The 21381-nt window shown below is 42.0% G+C and overlaps 2 protein-coding genes across 5 annotated transcripts in view; one reads left to right on the top strand and one right to left on the bottom strand.

Moving 5' to 3' along the window:
* The window catches only part of gins1 (GINS complex subunit 1 (Psf1 homolog)), a 4014-nt gene extending 702 nt beyond the window's left edge, over positions 1-3312 (bottom strand). Inside the window, exons 1-6 of the mRNA XM_023408590.2 lie at positions 3086-3312; positions 2618-2682; positions 1681-1779; positions 539-629; positions 239-355; positions 82-156 (exon numbers count right to left, since the gene is read on the bottom strand). Of these exons, the coding sequence (XP_023264358.1) occupies positions 82-156; positions 239-355; positions 539-629; positions 1681-1779; positions 2618-2682; positions 3086-3160 (522 nt within the window). The 5' untranslated portion in view covers positions 3161-3312. The remainder of the gene's footprint in view (positions 1-81; positions 157-238; positions 356-538; positions 630-1680; positions 1780-2617; positions 2683-3085) is intronic.
* Positions 3309-20038, top strand: LOC111656747 (lysophosphatidylserine lipase ABHD12-like). 4 transcript variants are annotated; one of them, XM_023408588.2, is made up of 14 exons: positions 3309-3441; positions 5401-5575; positions 14625-14746; positions 15148-15253; positions 15358-15477; positions 15575-15605; positions 15688-15733; positions 15869-15998; positions 16101-16138; positions 16492-16571; positions 16654-16736; positions 18206-18284; positions 18407-18534; positions 19449-20038. In XM_023408588.2, the coding sequence occupies exons 2-14, from the start codon at positions 5403-5405 to the stop codon at positions 19483-19485; spliced, it is 1173 nt and encodes a 390-aa protein (XP_023264356.1). In that variant the 5' UTR covers positions 3309-3441; positions 5401-5402; the 3' UTR covers positions 19486-20038. The 4 variants fall into 4 exon arrangements, with proteins under 4 accessions (XP_023264356.1, XP_023264357.1, XP_023264355.1 ...); XM_023408589.2 differs by having other exon boundaries at positions 3342-3447; XM_023408587.2 differs by lacking the exon at positions 3309-3441 and adding an exon at positions 3668-3805.
* The last annotated feature ends 1343 nt before the right edge of the window (positions 20039-21381 follow it).

Below are 21381 nucleotides of genomic sequence, written 5' to 3'. Positions count from 1 at the left end.
CTGAATAATTTTAACTGAAGGTGTTTTGTGTAACTGGTCCCTGGACTTGAGGACTTGAGGATCCAGACTGGAGATTCTCACCTGACTGTTCTTCTTCAGCAAAATCACCGTCCCGTCATCGATCTCAAACTCTCCGTGGTCCTTTAAACACCTCACCTGAAGAACACAGACAGGGCGGAGTCAGCATCATGAGGTCAGACTGGAGCTCAAAGGTCAAATAGCTGACTGAGCGTCTCACTTCGATGTAGAGACTCTTTGGAGGCTTCATGTCCTGAGTGATGTCCAGACCTTCCCCTCCCCCCAGAGAACGCATGAAGGAGGCCAGAGACTTTTTATACTGAGTGAACCACTGCAGCTGAGAGACAGAAACACACACACACACACACACACACACACACACAATCAGCTGATTCTAGATTTGAAACAGAAACAAACGGGATCAAATAGAAGCTGCTGCTGAGAACCGAAAACCAAGGATCCTACATTTCCCATAATGCAGCTGGGAGGCACCTTTCATCAGAACCCCCCGCTGTCTCACCTCCTCTGCACACATGTGGAAGCGAACATTGGCTGGAAGGACGCTGCCGTACTCCCACCTCAGAGCTCTGATCCTCAGCAGCCGGTCATACCTCAAAATAACAGACCATTGATTTTATTATTGATTGATCACTGATTATCATTTCCTCACTAATGATGTTCACCTGGTGGTGGCGCTAGACAACAAGAAGTTTCAGTCTGGACCACAGAGGTGACAGACAGTAAGGGAGTGCAGGTCACATGATGTACAGGTGGTTACAGGTGTGTGTGAGGTGTGTGTCAGGTGGTTACAGGTGTGTATACAGCTGGATACAGGTGTGTGTGAGGTGTGTGTCAGGTGGTTACAGGTGTGTCAGGTGGTTACAGGTGTGTACAGATGTGTCAGGTGGTTACAGGTGTGTATACAGCTGGTTACAGGTGTGTGTCAGGTGGTTACAGGTGTGTATACAGCTGGTTACAGGTGTGTGTCAGGTGGTTACAGGTGTGTACAGATGTGTCAGGTGGTTACAGGTGTGTACAGGTGTGTCAGGTGGTTACAGGTGTGTACAGATGTGTCAGGTGGTTACAGGTGTGTATACAGCTGGCTACAGGTGTGTGTCAGCTGGTTACAGGTGTGTACAGATGTGTCAGGTGGTTACAGGTATGTACAGATGTGTCAGGTGGTTACAGGTATGTACAGATGTGTCAGGTGGTTACAGGTGTGTACAGATATGTCAGGTGGTTACAGGTGTGTATACAGCTGGATACAGGTGTGTGTGAGGTGTGTGTCAGGTGGTTACAGGTGTGTATACAGCTGGCTACAGGTGTGTGTCAGGTGGTTACAGGTGTGTATACAGCTGGTTACAGGTGTGTGTCAGCTGGTTACAGGTGTGTACAGATGTGTCAGCTGGTTACAGGTGTGTATCAGCTGGTTACAGGTGTGTATACAGCTGGCTACAGGTGTGTGTCAGCTGGTTACAGGTGTGTATACAGCTGGCTACAGGTGTGTCAGGTGGTTACAGGTGTGTACAGATGTGTCAGGTGGTTACAGGTGTGTATACAGCTGGTTACAGGTGTGTGTCAGCTGGTTACAGGTGTGTATACAGCTGGCTACAGGTGTGTGTCAGGTGGTTACAGGTGTGTACAGATGTGTCAGGTGGTTACAGGTATGCGGTGAGGCAGCGTTGGTTCCTCAGCAGGCAGCAGTGCCGCAGTTTGATTGAGGGAATGAGTTCAGCTCGACCCTCAGACTTCGCCTCGTTACTGAAAGAGAAATAGACAATTGTTTTATCATCTGAACGCACCTGCAGCTCCAGGAGAGAACACACCTGTACAGGTGTACTGGTCTCCCTTCACTGGTCACCAGTCACATATACAACTGACTTTAATATTGTATTTGTTTTTAAAGCTCTCAGACCGACTGATCAGCTGATCAGTAGATCAACTCACTGATGTAACACAGAAAGAAGCTGAACACTGAAGATTTGACAGTTTTTAATTGAAAAGTTTGAAAAATTATTGATCAATTATGAAAATAGATGAAAATGTTTTATTTTTTGTTGATCAAATAATTGATTAATTGATTCATTTCAGCTCTAGTTTTGCTAATGAATTTATCATTTAATTAATTTTTAAGTATATTTGTCTGGTCTAGTCTTGAACTGTTGGTCCAGTAAAACTAGACGCCTACAGATGTTACCTGCACCTGTATTTACATTATAAAGGACTGTCACTTTATATAACAACTAATCAATTATAATGTTCAAATTAATTAACAGTGAACATAATTATTACCTGCAGTCAAAAATAAAAATAAAACTAGAACTAACCAAAGTTTAACGGAAGAAAAATCTCTTAAAGAGACTCCGTCATTATTTTGAAAACTAAAATATCATATTAGTTTCACCTTTAATGGTGGAAATATCACAGGATCCAGATCCAGCTGTTTAATAACCTTTAAACAAATAAAACTTAAAACAGAAAACTCGCTCTCAAACTCTCATTACATTCTCACTAAATTTAACTACTATTTATATAATTAAAATATGAATATCTGATTTCATATTATAACATGAAATAAGACAGTAAAGTGGTTCCTTACACATCGCTCTGGTTCTGCTCGTACAGAGCCTCCATCTCCTGCAGAACCTGCCGCAGTCCGTCCTCCTGAAACGAGACACGGTGCCGGACTTGATTCAGAACTCCACCGGTTTAATGTTGGTTTATCGTTATTAGCATGCACCGCCTGAGGAGATGACTTTACACATGTATGAGGCTAATATTACCAGCGGACGGATCATTCGGCATAAACAGTAAACGTTACACGACCAAACGTCATCTGAATATTAATAATTTAATGTGAAACTTTTCTAACCCGATCATCGGAGTTCACGTCAGGAGCCGAAATGTGAGTTAGTTTTCTATATTGTTTAAAATCTATTAATAATTTTTCTGAGACGTGTGTATTACTGTAAATAAGCAGCAGAATAAAAAATGTAAGATTTTTAAACGGAGTTTGGCCGGTTCTGAGCTACAGAGACGGAACTTCACCTCAGCGGGGGACACTCACGTTAAAAGCGGGCAGCTGTCCGTCGTTCATCCGGTGAAGTTCTCTGATTAACTCGATGGCTTTCTCACAAAACATCCTGGGGCGGGAAACCACAAACACACGGAGCAGAAATTAATGAATTAAATCTTTATGCTGCCATAAAACCCTGGACTCGTACGGAGGAGGAGGAGGACGGTTCCGTTTCGCGGCTAAACCACCGGAGCGCCGTGTTGTGATCATGTGACTAGATGACGTATCACACCGGAAGCCGGTTTAGGACAAAATCAGCGAAACGAGCCGTCGCTGCTAAACAAGTTTTAACAGTTAAATTTACCAAAGTTATGTTGTGAAGCCGCTGTATCCCCGCAGACTGAAAGGTGAGGGTGTGTGTTTTATTTATATTGATAATTATGAAGGTTAATCAGCTGTTTATCACCGGAAGATCAACGTTTTTAACCCGCGGTGGCATTTCCGTTTAGCAACACCGGCTACAAATAAACCTGTCAGACTGGTCCAGTGGCGGCAAAGAGCCACCAGAGGCGGAAACGGGCTCCGTTACCGGGTCTGCGTGTTGTTATAAAACTGTTAGGAAAAGTGGGTGTTATAGTTCGGTCACGTCGATTCTCGGTGAAGCCGATTAGCTTCGCTGCTAACTTTGTTGCTCCATTTACTGCTGCGTTCAATATCCAAAGGAAAAAACAACTTCTCCAAGAAAACTTGGTTCTTTTCAGGATTGAAATGGTAATTGTTTTTGTTTTACATCTGGAACGTTTCCGTTTTGATTTCACTGGCAGAACTGGTTTAAGTCTAGAGCTGAAACCATTAGTCGGTTCATCATTGACAGAAAAGTAATCGACACCTATTTTGATAATCAATTAATCGTCATTTCCAAGCAAAGGTAGTGAAAAAACGCCAGATATTCTTCCTATTTTTGTTTTATATCATCATAGACTAGATATTTTTAGGCTTTGGATCAAACAAAACAAGACATTGAATGCAGCACGTTTGGCTCTGTGAAACCATGATAGGCATTTTTTTATGTTGCATACATGAAATGATTAATTAATAAAAAAAATCAATAATGTAAGTAATCATAAATTACAGTCCTATTTAATCTAATAGTGGTTTAAGAAGTAATGAGCTTATTTACTGAAGTAAAAGTATCAGCACTACACAGTAGAAATACTCAGTCGTAGTAAGAGTGATAAAATATATTATACAATTATATTATACATGTATAGTTTAGATAGTTGAGTCCAGTGGTTCCTACGTAGGGGTCGCGCCCCTCCAAAGGGTCACCAGTTAAATCTGAGAGGTCGTCAGATGATTCATGGGAGAGGAAAGAAGAAGAAACAAAGATCTGATTCAGTGATTTCTTTACCTTTTATTTTTGTGAAAATATTGAATAAATTTAATTGTTTGAGCCTCAAATAGTTATGTTGTTATAGTAGAGTAAAGTATGAGTAAGAATCTTTCATTCAAATTATTCTTTAAGTAAGTTACAAGCAAAAAACGATGGAAACCATTGGTTTAGTGTTGAACAATGTGTTGTATCTATTATGAGATTTCATATTTTTTAATTTTGTAAAATCTTAATGTAAAATGTAACTTGTACCTGCAGCTGTCAGATAAATATAGTGCAGTAAAAAGTAAAGTATTTGCAGTGAAGTTCAAGTATAAAGTAACAGAAAATGGAAATACTGTAGTAAATGTACTTGTTATTTTCAACCGCTGACTTTAACTAGAACATAAAAGTAAATATAAATTGGGAGAAGGTCAGAATGTCACATTGGTGTTCTCACTGTTAGAAATTCATATGATTTATCAGGATTGCTGGCAGTTTAATTTTTCTGCCACTTCTTATATATCACAGTGTTAAATATCTGCAGCTGCTCACCAACACACATCAGATTCTGTGAGAGCCCACAGTCTGTTTTTAAACCTTTCTTTTGTTGGACTAATCTTTCGAGGAGCATTTGAAGGCATCATGCACCAGCTCAGTTTTTTTAAATTTACATAAACCGGTTTTGTTTTGGTTGTCGTTGCTCCGACGCTCCCCAGAGACCGTGGACGCAGCACAGTGAGACCACGCGGCTGTGCTCCTGCCCTGTGATTGGCTACGGCAGCTCGGTGCGGATCAGCTGCTCTCTGCGGGTCTCAGTGCGGAGCGCCGAGCAGCTGGAGGCACAGCCGGGACTTCGCTCCTTCCTCACCGGCTCTCACCGCGCCGTCTCCCGGCAGGATAACGGCCTCCTCCCCGCTGACAGGCCCGCAGTGACGGCTCGTCATTCGCTCGGTTTTCTGTCGTTTACACTTGTTTCCTTCAACGTTTCCAGGGATGCGAAAACGGAATAACTCGGTGACTGCGGAGCCTGACAGCGGGACCACCGGCACTCTGCTGGACAGCGACCCGGACCTGAAGCAGCGTCCCGGCAGGGGAGCAGCGGGGCTCGCAGCCGACGACCGGCAGGGCCCGGCAGAGGAGCGGAGCATGGGGAAACCGTTCAGGAGGTAAGAACGGGACCCGGGGCAGGTGTGATAGCACCTGGACTGATTGTTTTTATTCACATGACACAACAACAAACTGATGGAAACATCATAAAACATCATGTTACTGCAGTTTAAACAAAAATCTAAATAATCAGCTGATGTTGAGTCAAATAGTTTGAAGAGTTTCTGTACTGGAAGAAAAGAAATTCAGATTATTCACAAACACAGTGAACAACACCTTAAACTTAGTTCTGATGTGTGTTTACTGCTGGTTCTTATTCAAGATTTATCCTTTAAAAATAATCAATAAAAATAATTTACCATTTACCAAACAAACTGAAGAAACTGAGTTAAGAATCAAACACAGTAAAAATAATAACGTGAAAATGAAATAAATGAAATAATAAATCAAGACATTGAAAAATGAATTGAATGTCTGACACATACAGTATATAATAACATTACTAAATAAATAACATCCGCAAAGGAATAAATAAAATGGAAGAAATAATATAATTGCATTTATAGAGTCTTTACCTTGATATTGGATATAATTTAATATGAATTTAAAAAAAAAAACATTTTTAATATTTTCTCCAAAACAACCTGATAGACAAGATTGTCATCAGAAACTTTATTTGTTTATTTATTAATAAGGTTTCACTGAGATTTTTTTAAAGATACAGAAAAGGAGCCGACTTCAAACACCAGATCAGACCAGTCTGATCAATTGATCTGACTCCAGTGAGCTGGTCTGACTGGTTTCATTGAGACTGAGCGGCTGGTCAGACTGGAAGTTGCAGATGAGTTTGAACAGTCTTCAGTTGTGTTTGACCCTGAGACCTCTGACCTCTGACCTCTGACTGACTGACAATGACCAAACTCATTCAATTCACTTTTCTTTTCTTTGTATATTTTTATCTGTCAAATCATCAGTTATTGATCTGATATCAATGAAGATTGATCAGGGAGATTCTGACTCCTCAACCTGACTGAGATGATCAGAGAAAACTCACTTTAATCCTGTAAAACTGAAATGATTAATCAATCAATCAATCAATTAGTTGCTCAACTAAAAATGAATCGGGAACTTTTGATAATGAATTAATTGCTTCGGTTATTTTTTTTGTATCAGAAGGTTAGGGTCAGGGTTGTTCATTTATCAGCATTTTCTCTGTTTTCCACTATTTTAAAGACCAAGCAATGAATGTACTGATTGAGAAAATATTGATAATTGATAATGAAGAGGATCATTAACCCTGCGGTGTCTGGGCAGCTTTATTCCTTCTTCACTGTAGTTCTGGAAAGAAAACTGCAGCTGTAGTTTGGATGAAAGCCGAAACAGACAGAAGTTTGTTCCCTGATCAGCTGATCTGCAACGATCGATCGATTAGTCGATCAACAGAAAATGAATCAGCTACCAGCTATTGTGATAAACTGATTCATTGTTGTAGTTGTTTTCTAAGGAAAATGTGTCGTTTCTCAGGTTTAAACAGAATCTTTTTTATTTTTCTCTGTTGCTTTGATACCACTTTCTGACAGTTCAGATGGTGGTGACCTCAGAGTCCATGAAGGTCAGAGGTCAGCTGATCAGCAGGAAGTTAACAGTTTAACCATCAGTATCGGCTTTGACCCACATTACTTGCCGTAGTTTAGTGTCAGTTCACCTCTAAATAATCTGCTGCGTCCTGTCAGGTGAACTTCGTCAGTCTAATCCTTATTAGAGCGTCTCTCAGATTACACACAGGAAGTCCACCTGAACACACACACACACACACACACACACACACACACAAACACTAACCTGCTAACGGACTGAGTGTGTTGCTCTCTCCCCCCACTCTGCTGCTCAGGTGGGACAGGTGAGGATGCACAGATAGTGTTGAGGTAACTTCATCAGTGCAGAGTGATGCTAACGTTAGCCTCAGAGCTAACCTGTCAGACAGACACTCACTCCTCTGAGGAGGAGGAGGTGCATTTGTTTCGTCGGTTGTGTGATCCTCACAGTCGTCAGCAAACACACACGTGACTCCATCATTACACAGTGAGAGGTGGAGTTCTAACATCAGGTGTGGCGACTCGACCAGAACCAGATATACCAGAGAGAACAACAACATGAAACAGAGGAGGAGAAGAGCAGATCAGTCAGAGCGAAGTTGGTCTTTGACCTGCTTTAAATCAGATCATCACCATGGCAACAGATGACTGACACCGAGGAGGAGGGTCCAGAACCAGAGTTTAGCTCTGGATCTTGGCTCTGTTCAGTCAGACAGGAAGTGACATCACTGTGCTGACGTGTGTGTGAGGCTCAGGTCACGGGTTTGATCCCTGAGCGTCATCACTTCTCTCAAACTGAAAGAAGAAGTCTCTGCTTGACTGAGTCAGCGTCTCAGACCTCACATGACCTCAGGTGACCCCCAGAGTTTTTAAACCCACTCACCCTCCTGACTCTGTCTCCTGACCTCTGACCCCTGACAGTGTATCTGTAGTATTGTGTTGTTGTGGCAGACATGAGCTGCTGCAGATAAAGGAGGTCTGAGTTTCTGTATCTGAGCTGCCGTCATGGATCTCACTCGTTCTGACGGCAGAAAGTCGATTTTGGGGAAATTCAGACTCGACTGTTGATCTTTAACCTCGGAGCTCCGGGTCTGAATCTGTCACAGTCGCCGTCTGATGGGGACAGAGAAGAAGAAAGATCGAAACAGACTTTGGACTGTGTGTGAAAAGTGATGTGTTCATGTTAGTGATTTAAAACCATTAATGAGGGAGGAAACTGTCTGTTGGAGCCATGTGAAGAGTTTGAAGTTGAATTAGAAAAATGTGTAAGTTTGATTATGAATTATGTTCATTTGATTTATGAAATATTAATATTAATTCAAGGAAACTGGCCTTAGGTAGAATATGGTTGATGGATGATGTGATCACCTGACACTCACCTGTGTAGGAGGTGCTCATGTGACGTGACTCTGCTCTGTCTTTGGTTTGTCTATGAGGTGAGATGACGGAGAGAAAAATGAAAGAGTTGAATCAAGTCAAAACCTTGTGTTTCACTTATTTCATATCATTTGATAAATATAGTTTCAGTTATTGAAAGTGTTGTATTTCTGTAAATGCTTTATGAGTGTGTGTCAGTTACTCCACTGAACCTAGCCGAATAAAATGACACACTCTACATGTTTGTTAGAGCACTTGACAAGAAAGCTTTTAATTTGAAGGTCACAGGATGTTCAGCTCAGGCTTGAATCCTGAAATAAATCAGATCAGTTTTTTATGGATCTAAACTCTGATTAGTTTGGAATCAGTAAGTTGATGGTTTGATTTTAAACACCAGACAGGGATCCAGATGTTCTGATCCTCACTGATACTGAGGCAGCAGCTGGATTCAGATCCATGTGTCACATCATAAATAATGATAAATAAAAACATGGCTCCTGCTTCTGTGTCAGAGCTGCTGTCACCTCAGAGCTGATGCTGAGTCTGTCTTCCTGTTTACTTACTCATCACTTCCTCATCGTGTGTGTGTGTGTGTGTGTGTGTGTGTGTGTGTGTGTGTGTTGGGGGGGGGTTTTCCAGGGCAGAGGACTGACTGCTCAGGTACCCACCGTTGAGATGATAATTATCCTGATGGTTTTACCCCCGTTTCTATGACGACCAGCTTTCAGTCTGATTTACAGTGTGTGTTCAGAACAGCTATACAGGCTTTTTATAAACATGTACTTTTTCTGACTGAACAATGAAAAGATGATTTAATTTAAAATCCACATTATTACCAACAAAGAAGAATTCAAATAGATAGAAATAGAAATAAAAATACTTTATTTTTATCATACAGTGAAAATACAACAAAGTCAGGAAAGTGTTAGTTAAAAAAATTAAAATAGATTCACACACATGAAGCACAGACTGTAAACAAAGATGGCCGTTGTGACATCACCCACAGGTTTCTGAAGCTCAGAGTGAGCTGCTCCACTGTTGCCATATTGGCAGTGTCTGACCCCGCCCCCTCACTACCAGCTAATTAAAATATGGTCAAAGAGGCGGGCGAGAGTGGAGCAAGTTGTGGCAAGCATACGCTCACCCACCTGCCACTCAAAGAGGCCACGCCCTCAATCCTCTATAACTGTAGTCCTTAATAAAATGTAAACAGGTGAGTTATATAAACAGGTGAGTTATATGAACAGGTGTCATGAAGGAGGAAATCAGCTCTAGAGACCAAAACAGTTTCTGTACCAGGCTGTAAACATGTTGATTTCTGCTGTAAAGTTGGACAGTTTAACATGGGAGTCTATGGGGACTGACTCACTGTTGGAGCCAGACTCTAGTGGCCGTTAGAGGAACTGCAGCTTCTGGTTCTTCAGAGTTGATGCTTGACATTAACACAATCCTAATGTAAATATATTAATGTACAGTGTGTCAGTGAAGTTTGTGTTTTATATCATGTTGGTTTCACATTATAAACTAAACGTGAAGATTCAGAAAAATGTTAACAAGGTATTTTCCTCATTAAATCTACACCTGTATCTTCTATCTGAGATGTTTTTATCATCATTTCAGATCAGGATCTTGAGCCTGTAATATAAAATATAATATAAACAGATGTCCTGTAACCTGATTACTTGTGTTCATGTAAACAAAGGAGTGTTTGTTGCTGAATGTGTCAGAGTTGTTGTTGCTGTGTGTGTGTGTGTGTGTGTGTGTGTGTGTGTGTGTGTGTGTGTGTGTGTGTGTGTGTGTGTGTGTGTGGAGGATGCACAGTCATCCTGAGTGTGTGGTGTTGTATAGACCTGGTCTCAGCTCTCAAAATCTTACTGAGCTCATCATTCCTCCTCAGACTAAAGGATGAGACTCTGCTGCATGACAATAATCAATCAATAATCTCTGATCAATAATCTGGCACAGAGTGACGCTGTTTGAATCTTCATGTATCTGAATCTAAGATCAGGTTAAACCTGCACTAGGTGGGACATTAAGAGACGAGTATTTCAAATACAAACTGAGCAGAAACTGCGATGAGTGTTAGCACGCTAACATTAGCTATTTAGCAGTAAACACATGAGTCCAGCTGAGGATGATGGGAACATCAGTAGTTCTGCAGGTGTTTGATCATAAACCAAAGTGTCAGACTAATTCAAATGTGACTTTATGGTGGTGCTAGAGGAAACGTCAGAGGATGATCAGTTATTAGGGTTTATCCTGAGGAGAACATGAACGTCTGAACCACAGTGGAATAATAACCGTCAGAGCTAAAAACATTCAAATTAATAAATTAGATCAAATACATCAGATGTGTCTCTGCTCTACTTCCTGTCTCATCAGCATCGTAGCAGAGACAGTAGAGAAACTGAGACGTCAGATTTCCGTTTATTTCCTGTATCTGTGTGACGTGGGTTTCTCCACCTCCACGCCCCTTTAGGAGACCAGAAGGAGTGTTTTCATTCCGATGGGCGAAGTGAACGACATCACAGATTATCACAGATTCTTTGGCTTCATAGTCACCAAAGTAAATATTGGACCCAGTTTTCAAAAGCCACATTCTGACATCAAAATGTACTTTATTGGAGACCTGCCTCTGTCTCAGTGCCATACTCTTGGTTATTTTTGGATTGACTTACTTATATAATAAACCATGGATTAAACTTTAAAACTTAAATAAAACTTGTTTCTTTGCTTAACAACTGCTAAAACAGATTATTAGCCTCTTAAATTGACATGACTTTGTACTGGGCTGATCAGATGTCGTTAGCAGATAGAAACAGCGGCAAAAAGGCCCAAATTTGTCCATGTTGTCTCGTCTATTGTTGTATTGTTTTGGCAGGGACAAGTAATCCATCAGTCTGAGCTTTGTGCTGTAATAACAAGAAAAACAGATCCGTCTTTTCTTTCCCAAAGGATGCAGAGAGGTAAGTCTAGACAGGGATAAATTTTAATATTAGCTACAGTCACATTTCATGTCAGTTGCCTTCGCTTGAGGGCGGGGCTGAGGGGGACAACACCCATTGGTGCTGCCTGTAATGTGATGTCTTCTGTAGAGAGGATCTTTGATCGTAGTCATCGTATCGTTAAACAGGTTCTCTGGTTCAGGATCAGGATCCAGCAGCTGCTACAACCGACAGAAAACTAATCTGAACTATTTTCATTAATGTTTTTTTAAAGCAGAACTTCACTGGTTCCAGTTTTGTACATGTGTTTATATTGTTTTACTCTTCCAACATATTAAAGGAGCTGTTTCTAAGTTTTACTATTTCTACGTAGCTAACGTTAGCATTAGCAACTGTTTACTGTGCAGTCTCACCAAGAGCTTCAGCCACTGTTGTGTTTATTATATAGAGGTTATAACACGTTCTCTGAGCAGCTACGTCTGCAGGTCAGACTGGAGACTACGTGCTAACAGTCCGACCAGGCTCCAGCTAGCTTCTAGCATGCTAACTGCAGTAGAAGAAGAGAAGTAGAAATAGAAGCAAAATAAGAGTGTTGTTTTCCACCTCTGGAGACAGATGTTGGTGAATAAAGAGATGAAGTTTACAGCGTTTCTTCTAGTCTGGTGATTAAATGGATGCTAATGCTAATGCTAGCTATGTAGCATTAGCAACAACTTACAATTAGCTGCTTTAAACAGAATCTCTTTGGTTTTTGTGAGTCAAGAGGTTTGAAACATCTCCTCAGACTCAGCAAACCGCCATCTTGTAAACCAATCAGTGAATTGAAAAAATAATCAATAAAATAATTGATAATTAAAATAATGATTAGCAGTAGCCTGTAGTCCAGGTCCTCCTCCACACACCTCAGTCCTCCACTGCCAGTTCTGTCTCTGGTGACTGACGGGGTTTAGTACGTCCTGCAGCCTTACCCCCCCCCCCCACACACACACACACACACACACACACACACCTCCCCCCTCTCTGCGGTGGGCTCACCTCTGTGTGACCTTGAGGTTGCAGCATGCAGCTCCACACCAGCTAATAATACTGCAGGCTCTGTGCCAGCTGCTGCTGGACACACACGTTATACTGACCACACACACATGCACGAAACGCACGTGCACACACACACACACACACACACACACTGTGGTGCAGGGATTTAATGAAGGATCAGATCTGAAACACTGATTTTGATAAAAAACAGTTTCTTCTTCTTCATGGACAAACATCAGAACTGAGAACAGTTGATCTGATGGAGGAGGTGGACGTGTTGGATCTGTCCTCTACATGTCCTCTACATGTCCTTTACTAGTCCTCTACATGTCCTTTACTAGTCCTCTACATGTCCTTTACTAGTCCTTTACTAGTCCTCTACATGTCCTCTACATGTCCTCTACATGTTCTTTACTAGTCCTCTACATGTCCTTTACTAGTCCTCTACATGTCCTCTACATGTTCTTTACTAGTCCTCTACATGTCCTTTACTAGTCCTCTACATGTCCTTTACTAGTCCTCTACATGTCCTCTACATGTTCTTTACTAGTCCTCTACTTGTCCTTTACTAGTCCTCTACATGTCCTCTACATGTCCTTTACTAGTCCTCTACATGTCCTTTACTAGTCCTCTACATGTCCTTTACTAGTCCTCTACATGTCCTTTACTAGTCCTTTACTAGTCTTCTACATGTCCTCTACATGTCCTCTACATGTTCTTTACTAGTCCTCTACATGTCCTTTACTAGTCCTTTACTAGTCCTCTACATGTCCTTTACTAGTCCATGTCAGCATCAACACAAAAACCAGGACTTGTAATTGATTCTGAACTGAATCTTATTTTACACACAAACATCATTAAATTATTTCCAATCATCTCAGAAACATCTAGAAACCTGATCTGAGCCCTGAACACACTCTGTATCTGACACAGCAGTTTATCACCCAGGTCCCTTGGGTCCCAGTAAAACCTTCAGGTCCCAGTAAAACCTTCAGGTCCCAGTAAAACCTTCAGGTCCCAGTAAAACCTTCAGGTCCCAGTAAAACCTTCAGGTCCCAGTAAAACCTTCAGGTCCCAGTAAAACCTTCAGGTCCCAGTAAAACCTTCAGGTCCCAGTAAAACCTTCAGGTCCCAGTAAAACCTTCAGGTCCCAGGAAGTTTTAGGATTGATTAATTAATAATTTGGTCTTTTTTAAATTGTTGCAATTAAACTAACATGATGAGGATTCAGGTGTAAGACCATTTTTAATGATGTAATCAGGTTGAAGACGTTGTTTTAATCAGATTACTGGTCTCTAACATGGAGAAGTTTCACTCTGAAGATGCAGAGTCTGTTCACATGAATAATTCAAGTCCTCAGACCTGGATCCTGTAACAGCAGCAGTGTTATCAGAGCTCAGCTTACACACACACACACACACACACACACACACACACACACACACACACACACACACACACACACAGAGAGCTTGAACCTGTCGGGACTAAAATAAACTGAGTGTTGCAGCAGAAAGTGAGAAATCGAATCTGGAGATTAAAGATTAAAGAGGTTGCAGCTGTTTGAACTTGATCATTTCCTCTGATGATTCCTGATGGTTCCTGTTTCTACACAGTCCAGATCCAGGTCTGGGAACTGACAGATCCAGGTCTGGGAACTGACAGATCCAGGTCTGGGAACTGGATCTGGATATAAATGGATGGACCAGGCTCAGGTTCACCTGGATGTTGTGAAACTCCTCTTATATTAAAACATAATGATCATGTTTTATGAATGATGACTGTGTGTTGTTGATGTTCAGTCTGAAATGTTGGTGTCATAGTCGGAGCCCGTAACAACACGGAGGCCCAATAATTCATTTGAATGAGACCGAGAGGAAACAGGAACACCATGTTTGTCTGCTCTTGTCGTTGGCTTTTAATGTTTTAATTTTTGTATGATTAAATCTTTTCACCACAATTATACTGTTTTGCAAATGATTTGTCGGCCCAGTTGTAAGAGCTTCGCGGCCCACCAGTGGGCCCCAACCCACAGATTGGGAACCACTGCACTAGACGATAATTGAGATTATTTGATAAAAATGATCAGCTTCCAAACACAGAGACAGAAGGACAGGAGTAAGTCCAGTCTGATGTGGACTGTGTTGTGTCCTCAGGTTGGGTGTGGTGGGGAAGCTGAAGAGGATCCTGCTGTGGCTGCTCGTCGTCTACGTCTCCATCCCCTTCATCATCAAACTCTGTCCATCCATCCAGGCCAAACTCGTCTTCCTAAACTTCGGTGAGTGTGACAAAGGTTTCCCTCCTTCAGCTGCCTCCCTGCTTTACTTTGGACACACTGATACAGAGATTGTAAAGTGTAATCTTAAAACGACTGAACTCAACACTCACTTTAAACCTTAACCCACCTACGACATGTTGTTTGTGGTTCCACGTTTGTCCCTGAAGGAGCTGAGGAGCAGAACCATAATTCAGTTTGTTTCAACAGGTTCCTGGTTCTGAGCGTTTTGGATCTGGTTCTCATTTAGATCCAGAGGTCAGCAGGTTTCTGTTTCTGACACCTGATAGAGCGGGGACTCACAGAGAGATTGACAGCAGGTGTAACAGAAGAAGTGTGTCAGTTAGCAGCAGTCGTCATGTTACCTGTCAGTGACCTCTGACCTCTGACCCCTCCCCATTCAGTGAGGATGCCGTACTTCATTGACCTGAAACAACCTCTGGACCAGGGACTGAACCACACACACAACCTCTACCTGGAGCCTGAAGCTGGACTCAAGGTCGGAGTCTGGTAAGACACACACACACACACACACACACACACACAAACAAACAAGCCTATGACAGGTTCAGGTGGGCGGAGCCTGTAAAGCAGGAAGTGTATGTGTGTTGCAGGCACACAGTTCCTGCTCAGATGTGGAGAGAAGCTCAGGGGAAAGAAGGCGAATGGTATGACTCCACGTTTAGCTCCACCCACCCCGTCATCCTCTATCTCCATGGAAACGCAGGGACTAGGTGACCCCTCCCACCCACACACACACACACAAACATCTGCGTCAGTCCCATATTGTCATGTATGACCTTTGACCTTTTTGTTGTTGTGTTTGTGCAGAGGAGGAGACCACAGAGTCCAGCTGTACAAGGTGAACACACATACACACACATTCATGCTGATCACCACCAGAGGTCACATGACTGACCTTCTGTCTGCCTGTCTTCCTTCAGGTCCTCAGTTCATTAGGCTACCATGTAGTCACCTTTGATTACAGAGGTGAGAGACTGACTCGTCCACACATGAAGAAACACACCTGCTGCTTTAACACTAACAGCTGACACGTGTGTGTGTGTGTGTGTGTGTGTGTGTGTGTGTGTGTGTGTGTGTGTGTGTGTGTGTGTGTGCGCGCAGGCTGGGGGGATTCGGATGGCTCTCCATCGGAGGGGGGGATGACATCAGATGCTCTCTTCATCTATGATTGGCTGAAAGAGCGTCTGGATAAAAAGCCACTTTATATCTGGGGACACTCTCTGGGGACAGGGTAACACGCACACACACACACACACACACACACACACACACACACACACACCTGCACATAAGCTCAGTGATTCAATCTGATTGTTTGTCTCTTGTTTTGCAGAGTTGCCACAAACCTGGTCAGACGACTGTGTGACAGAGGTGTGACACACACACACACACACACACACACACACACTCTTCCAGCTGCTTTCCCTGTTAGCTAATTGATTAGCTTAGCTGTTTAGCTTCTCCTGTTAGCCTCATCCACATCAGTACAACAGGTGTTCCACTTCACCTGGACAGTGTTAATGTACCATCATTCATTTTCACATTTCAAGGTTTTTAAATTTTGATTCTCAGTTCTTTGTTTATCTGAGACTCAGTCTAAAAGATTAAAGATTCACTTAAATCCTCCTGTTGATCAGTTTTCAGTTGAAGAATTAATATTAAATATTAAACATTACACATTGAATATTAAATGACTGGACTCATATTGATCCTTGTGTTTTCAGGAAGTCCTCCTGACGCTCTGATCTTAGAGTCTCCATTCACCAACATCAGAGAGGAGGCCAAGAGCCACCCCTTCTCCATGGTAACACACACACACACACACACACACACACACACACAGCGGACAGGGTGAGGTGTGTATTTGATGTGTGTATGTTTCTCAGGTGTACAGATACCTGCCCGGCTTTGATTGGTTCTTCCTGGACGCCATCACAGCCAACAACATCCGCTTCGCCAGCGACGAAAAGTAGGTGACCTTCAGCCTCAGCAGCTGTGACATTAGACCTTTGACCTTTGACACAAGCATCACAAGCTCGACTGCCTCAGTTCTCTTTCCAGAAACTGATGAACAGCAGCAGAATCAACAGCTTGAAAAGCAGAGCAGAAGTTTTAACTTCCAGACTCAGATTCAGACTCACAGGTCGTTTTTTATTGGGATAGAGGCAGTGAGAGAGCGACAGGAAGGTTGGGGAGGGGGAGGGGAGGACATGCAGCAAAGGGCCACGGGTTGGACTCGAACCCACGGCCACTGAGGTCAGGACTCAGCCTGACTGGTTCGTGCTCTACCAGCTGAGCCACTGGGCACCAATCTTTCTCTCCCCATGAACTTTTGTCCGAAGCTCAGACACTTAAGTTTAATTCAGTTCTCAGGATCTTCTCTGTTAGAGTTTAATCAGGATCAAGACATTTGAAAGAAGTTTTTGAAATTCCAACTTTTTTAGGAACTCAGAAACTTTTTTCTTTGTTTTTCAAGTTAAGAAACTTTTTTTAGAAGTTCAGCAAACGTTCAGGAGCTCTTGAAATGTTTTTGGTCAGGAGCTTTTTGAAGAACTTATGAACTCGTTGAAAGTCAGAACCTTTTTTGAAGTTGCAGGAACCTGAAACTCTCAACTTAGTCTGAGCTGCTGCAGGTTCTGGTCCAGGTCCAGATAAAGTCTGAGGGTTAAAATCTTAGTGAACTGGTTCTGGACCAACAGCTGATTAGCAGACTCAGACAAAGTCCACAACAGACTGATCCCAGGAATGTTTATTTTCGTATTACAGCTGGTGACCTTTGACCCTGCAGGTGTTTCCCTCCCAGATACTAGAAACAGCAACACGTCTATCAGCTGCTAAAAAACACATGATGATAAATAATAAAGTTTTAGTTCATTAAAATGAAATCAGTTGTATTGATTAGTTTCTTCCCTTTTTATAAACTCTACTGTTTATTGATCTTTGATGTCACACATGTACCATCACTATCACAAACACCATCATCATCACCATCATCATCACCATCACTAACACCATCACTAACACTATCACAAACACCATCATCATCACCATCATCATCACCATCACTAACACCATCATCAACACCATCATCATCACCATCACTAACACCATCATCATCACCATCATCATCACCATCATCATCACCATCACTAACACCATCATCATCACCATCATCATCACCATCATCATCACCATCACTAACACCATCATCATCACCATCATCATCACCATCATCATCACCATCACTAACACCATCATCAACACCATCATCATCACCATCACAACACCATCACTAACACCATCATCATCACCATCATCATCACCATCATCATCACCATCATCAACCTCCAACACCATCATCATCACCATCATCATCACCATCATCATCACCATCATCATCACCATCACTGTGTCTGACTGTGAATTGTGTCTCCTCAGTGTGAATCACATCTCCTGTCCTGTGTTGATTCTCCACGCTGAAGACGACGGTGTGGTTCCCTTTCATCTGGGCAAGAAGGTATAAACAACAACCATTTAATAAACATGTTCTTGATGCTTTTATTTTACCCGACACTGTGTGAACAGAAAACAATTGAACCAAACCCCCTCCTCCTCTACCTCATCTTCCTCCTCCATCAGCTCTACAACATGGCCTCCCAGTCAAAGAGCCTCAGTGGTCACAAGGTTCAGTTCGTTCCCTTCTCATCGTCTCTGGCCTACAAGCATAAGTTCATCTACAGGAGCCCAGAGCTGCCAAACATCCTCAGGTATCTCCTCTGTCTGTCTCCCTCCCTCCCTCCCTCTCATAGGTAACCTGAGTGATGACAGTAAGATGACACATACAATTTTTATGTTTATATATGTATATGTATATATGTGTGTGTGTGTGTGTATATATATATATATATATACACACACACACACACACACACACACACACACACACATATATACATATACACATATATATATATATATGTATATATGTGTGTGTGTGTGTGTATATACATACACAGTATATATGTACAGAGATAGATGTGTGTGTTTATATATGTGTATATTTGTATACGATTACATGCAGTTATATACGTTAAACTGTGGCAGGCAAATCAAATTTAATCTGAATTTAATACTTCAGTTAATAATAAATTACAACATTAATGGGAAAACATTTATTTATAGTTATTTGCATATGGGTACTTGATAGTATAGATGTAAATGTATATGTGGTATGGAGATGCACATGATACACATGAACTATACTGTCACTCACCCTGTTGATTTTTCTGTGAGTAGAAAAAAAACATCAGATTAAAACGTTTGTGTCAATATTTAAAGAACGAGAAATGTTGAATGTTTCATTAACATTAACTGACACAATAAAATATTAAAAAACAAGTCAAATATCATCTTGACTTTTAAGCAACCAATGTTGGATGGATGATCATAGATCCCAGACTCGGCCATCTGTTCAACCCTAGTTTATACTCACGGTACTGTCAGAATGGTTTCCATTGGTCGTTTTAACAATTAAATTTAATGCAACAAATAAATATGGATTCACTTCACTTCACGCCCACGACTACACCCACTGAAATGAATTCATTCTACACCAGAAGTTTCAATATCGTGTTTTTGTTTGGACCCTGAACTTGTTTGTTTGTTTGTTTGTTTGTTGCAGCGATTTTCTGGGCTCAGCTCATCCCGACTCACAGTGAGAAGGACGACACACACTCTCACTGCACCACACACACTCTTTACTCTTTGTTTTCAGTGTGACCAATGGGACTGAACACACACACATCATTCCTTTTCTCTCCGTTAGCATTCTTCACACACACACACACACACACACACACACACACACACACACACACACACACGCATGGGGTTGGCTTCACAGCACACAGGTTATTGAGCGTTTTTACGAACTGTAGAGCGAAGACAAGGACGAAGATCAAACCAAACTGGACGACAGACGGAGCAACATGAAGTGAAGAATCTCTGTTTTTATCTTTTTAATATTTTATCATCACAACCCGACACACACACATGCACACACACACATACACACAGCGAGAGCTCGACTCTTTTCAACGTGTGTGATTAATTTCTGGTTTGTTTGCGTTGTCGGTTTTTACTCTCTGGTCCATCTGATCATGTTTGACTCTGGTTTCTGGAGGATTCAGGGTCTGGGTTGTTTGTAAAACTTCTCAGTTTGAAGGCCTGTTATGACTTGAATTATGAATTAAATATTTCTTGTTCTATGTATCTGGTTTCTGTGTCTTTCTGCCCATTTGTCTATAACAGTAACGGTCTAAAACAAGTATGTGATTGATAAACAGCTTTATGGCCATAAAGGGTTACAGTGCAAGAAAAGGCTATTTTCAGTAAAAGACATCAGCACAGTCGATACAGCACTTAATGAAAACTGACAAAAGCTTTTCAGTTTGAGTCAAACTGACTTGAGATAGATACTTTATTTATCCCTTAGGGGAAATCCATGTGTCCATTAGCTCATTGTTGATGACAATAATAAAAACAGTTAATAATAAATAAACAATAATAATTACATTAGTCCACTTCCTCTGGCTGAGGTGTTGTGTAGCCTGATGGCAGTGGGATCAAAGGATCTCCTGAACCTCTCTGTTCTGCAGTGAGATGAGACGTTTGCTGCAGCTGCAGCTGCTTCTCTGTCCTGCCAGGATGTTGTGGAGAGGACGGTTATTGTCCAAGATGGCCTCCATCTTACATTGGATGCCTCCCTTCACAACAGTCCTGAGTGAGTCCAGACTCCTGCAGCACCGACCCGGCCTTTTGGACCAGCTTGTCCAGTCTCTTTGTGTTTGTGTCTGACATGCTGCCGCCCCGCAGACTGCAGCATGAAAGAGTTACACTGGTCACCACTGACTGATAAAACGTGCAGCATTTCACTGCAGACGTCAAAGGACCTGAGCCTCCTGAGGAAAAAGAGCCGGCTCCGCCCCTTCAGGTAGATGGCATCTGTGTTACTGTCCAGGTGCACACCTAGGTATTTATAAGTGTGCACCACCTCAAAGTCCTTCACTCGAAAGCTGACTGGCTGAAGGGCCTAGACCTCCAAAAGTAGATGACCATCTCCTTGGTCTTGGAGGTGTTCATAAGGAGGCAGTTCTTGTCAATCTATTCACTGAAGGCCATCGTCAGATCCCTGTTCTCCTCTTCCTGTCCGTTACGCGCCACAAAAGCTGTGTATTTTTGTCTGTGGGAAAACTCAGACTTGTGTTTAAAGTCTGCTGTATACAAGGAGAACAGGAACGGAAGAAGGCATAAAAAGTCATGCTGTAGTAAGGCAGAAAAAGTAAAATATAAATGAAATGGTATACTAAGGCATAAGAAGTCAAAAAACGTCATATTATAGTCAGGCATAAAAAGTCAGAGAAAAGACATAGTATAGTTAGGCATAAAAAGTTAAGAAACATCATATAAAGTCATAAAAAGTTATTAAAATGTCATAGTTTAGTCAGGCATAAGTAGTCAGGCGCCCCATGTGTAGAGGCTACAGTCCTCGCTGCAGTCGGCCCCGGTTCGAGTCCCGCATCGGACGGCCCCTCGCTGCATGTCATTCCCCCTCT

The sequence above is a fragment of the Seriola lalandi genome, unplaced genomic scaffold (genome assembly GCF_002814215.2).
Source record: "Seriola lalandi dorsalis isolate HSWRI2012SDOR001 ecotype SW California unplaced genomic scaffold, Sedor1 jcf7180002054368, whole genome shotgun sequence".
NCBI lineage: Eukaryota > Metazoa > Chordata > Actinopteri > Carangiformes > Carangidae > Seriola > Seriola lalandi.
Note: the sequence above shows the minus strand (reverse complement) of the source record. Positions and strands in the feature narration are given on the sequence as shown.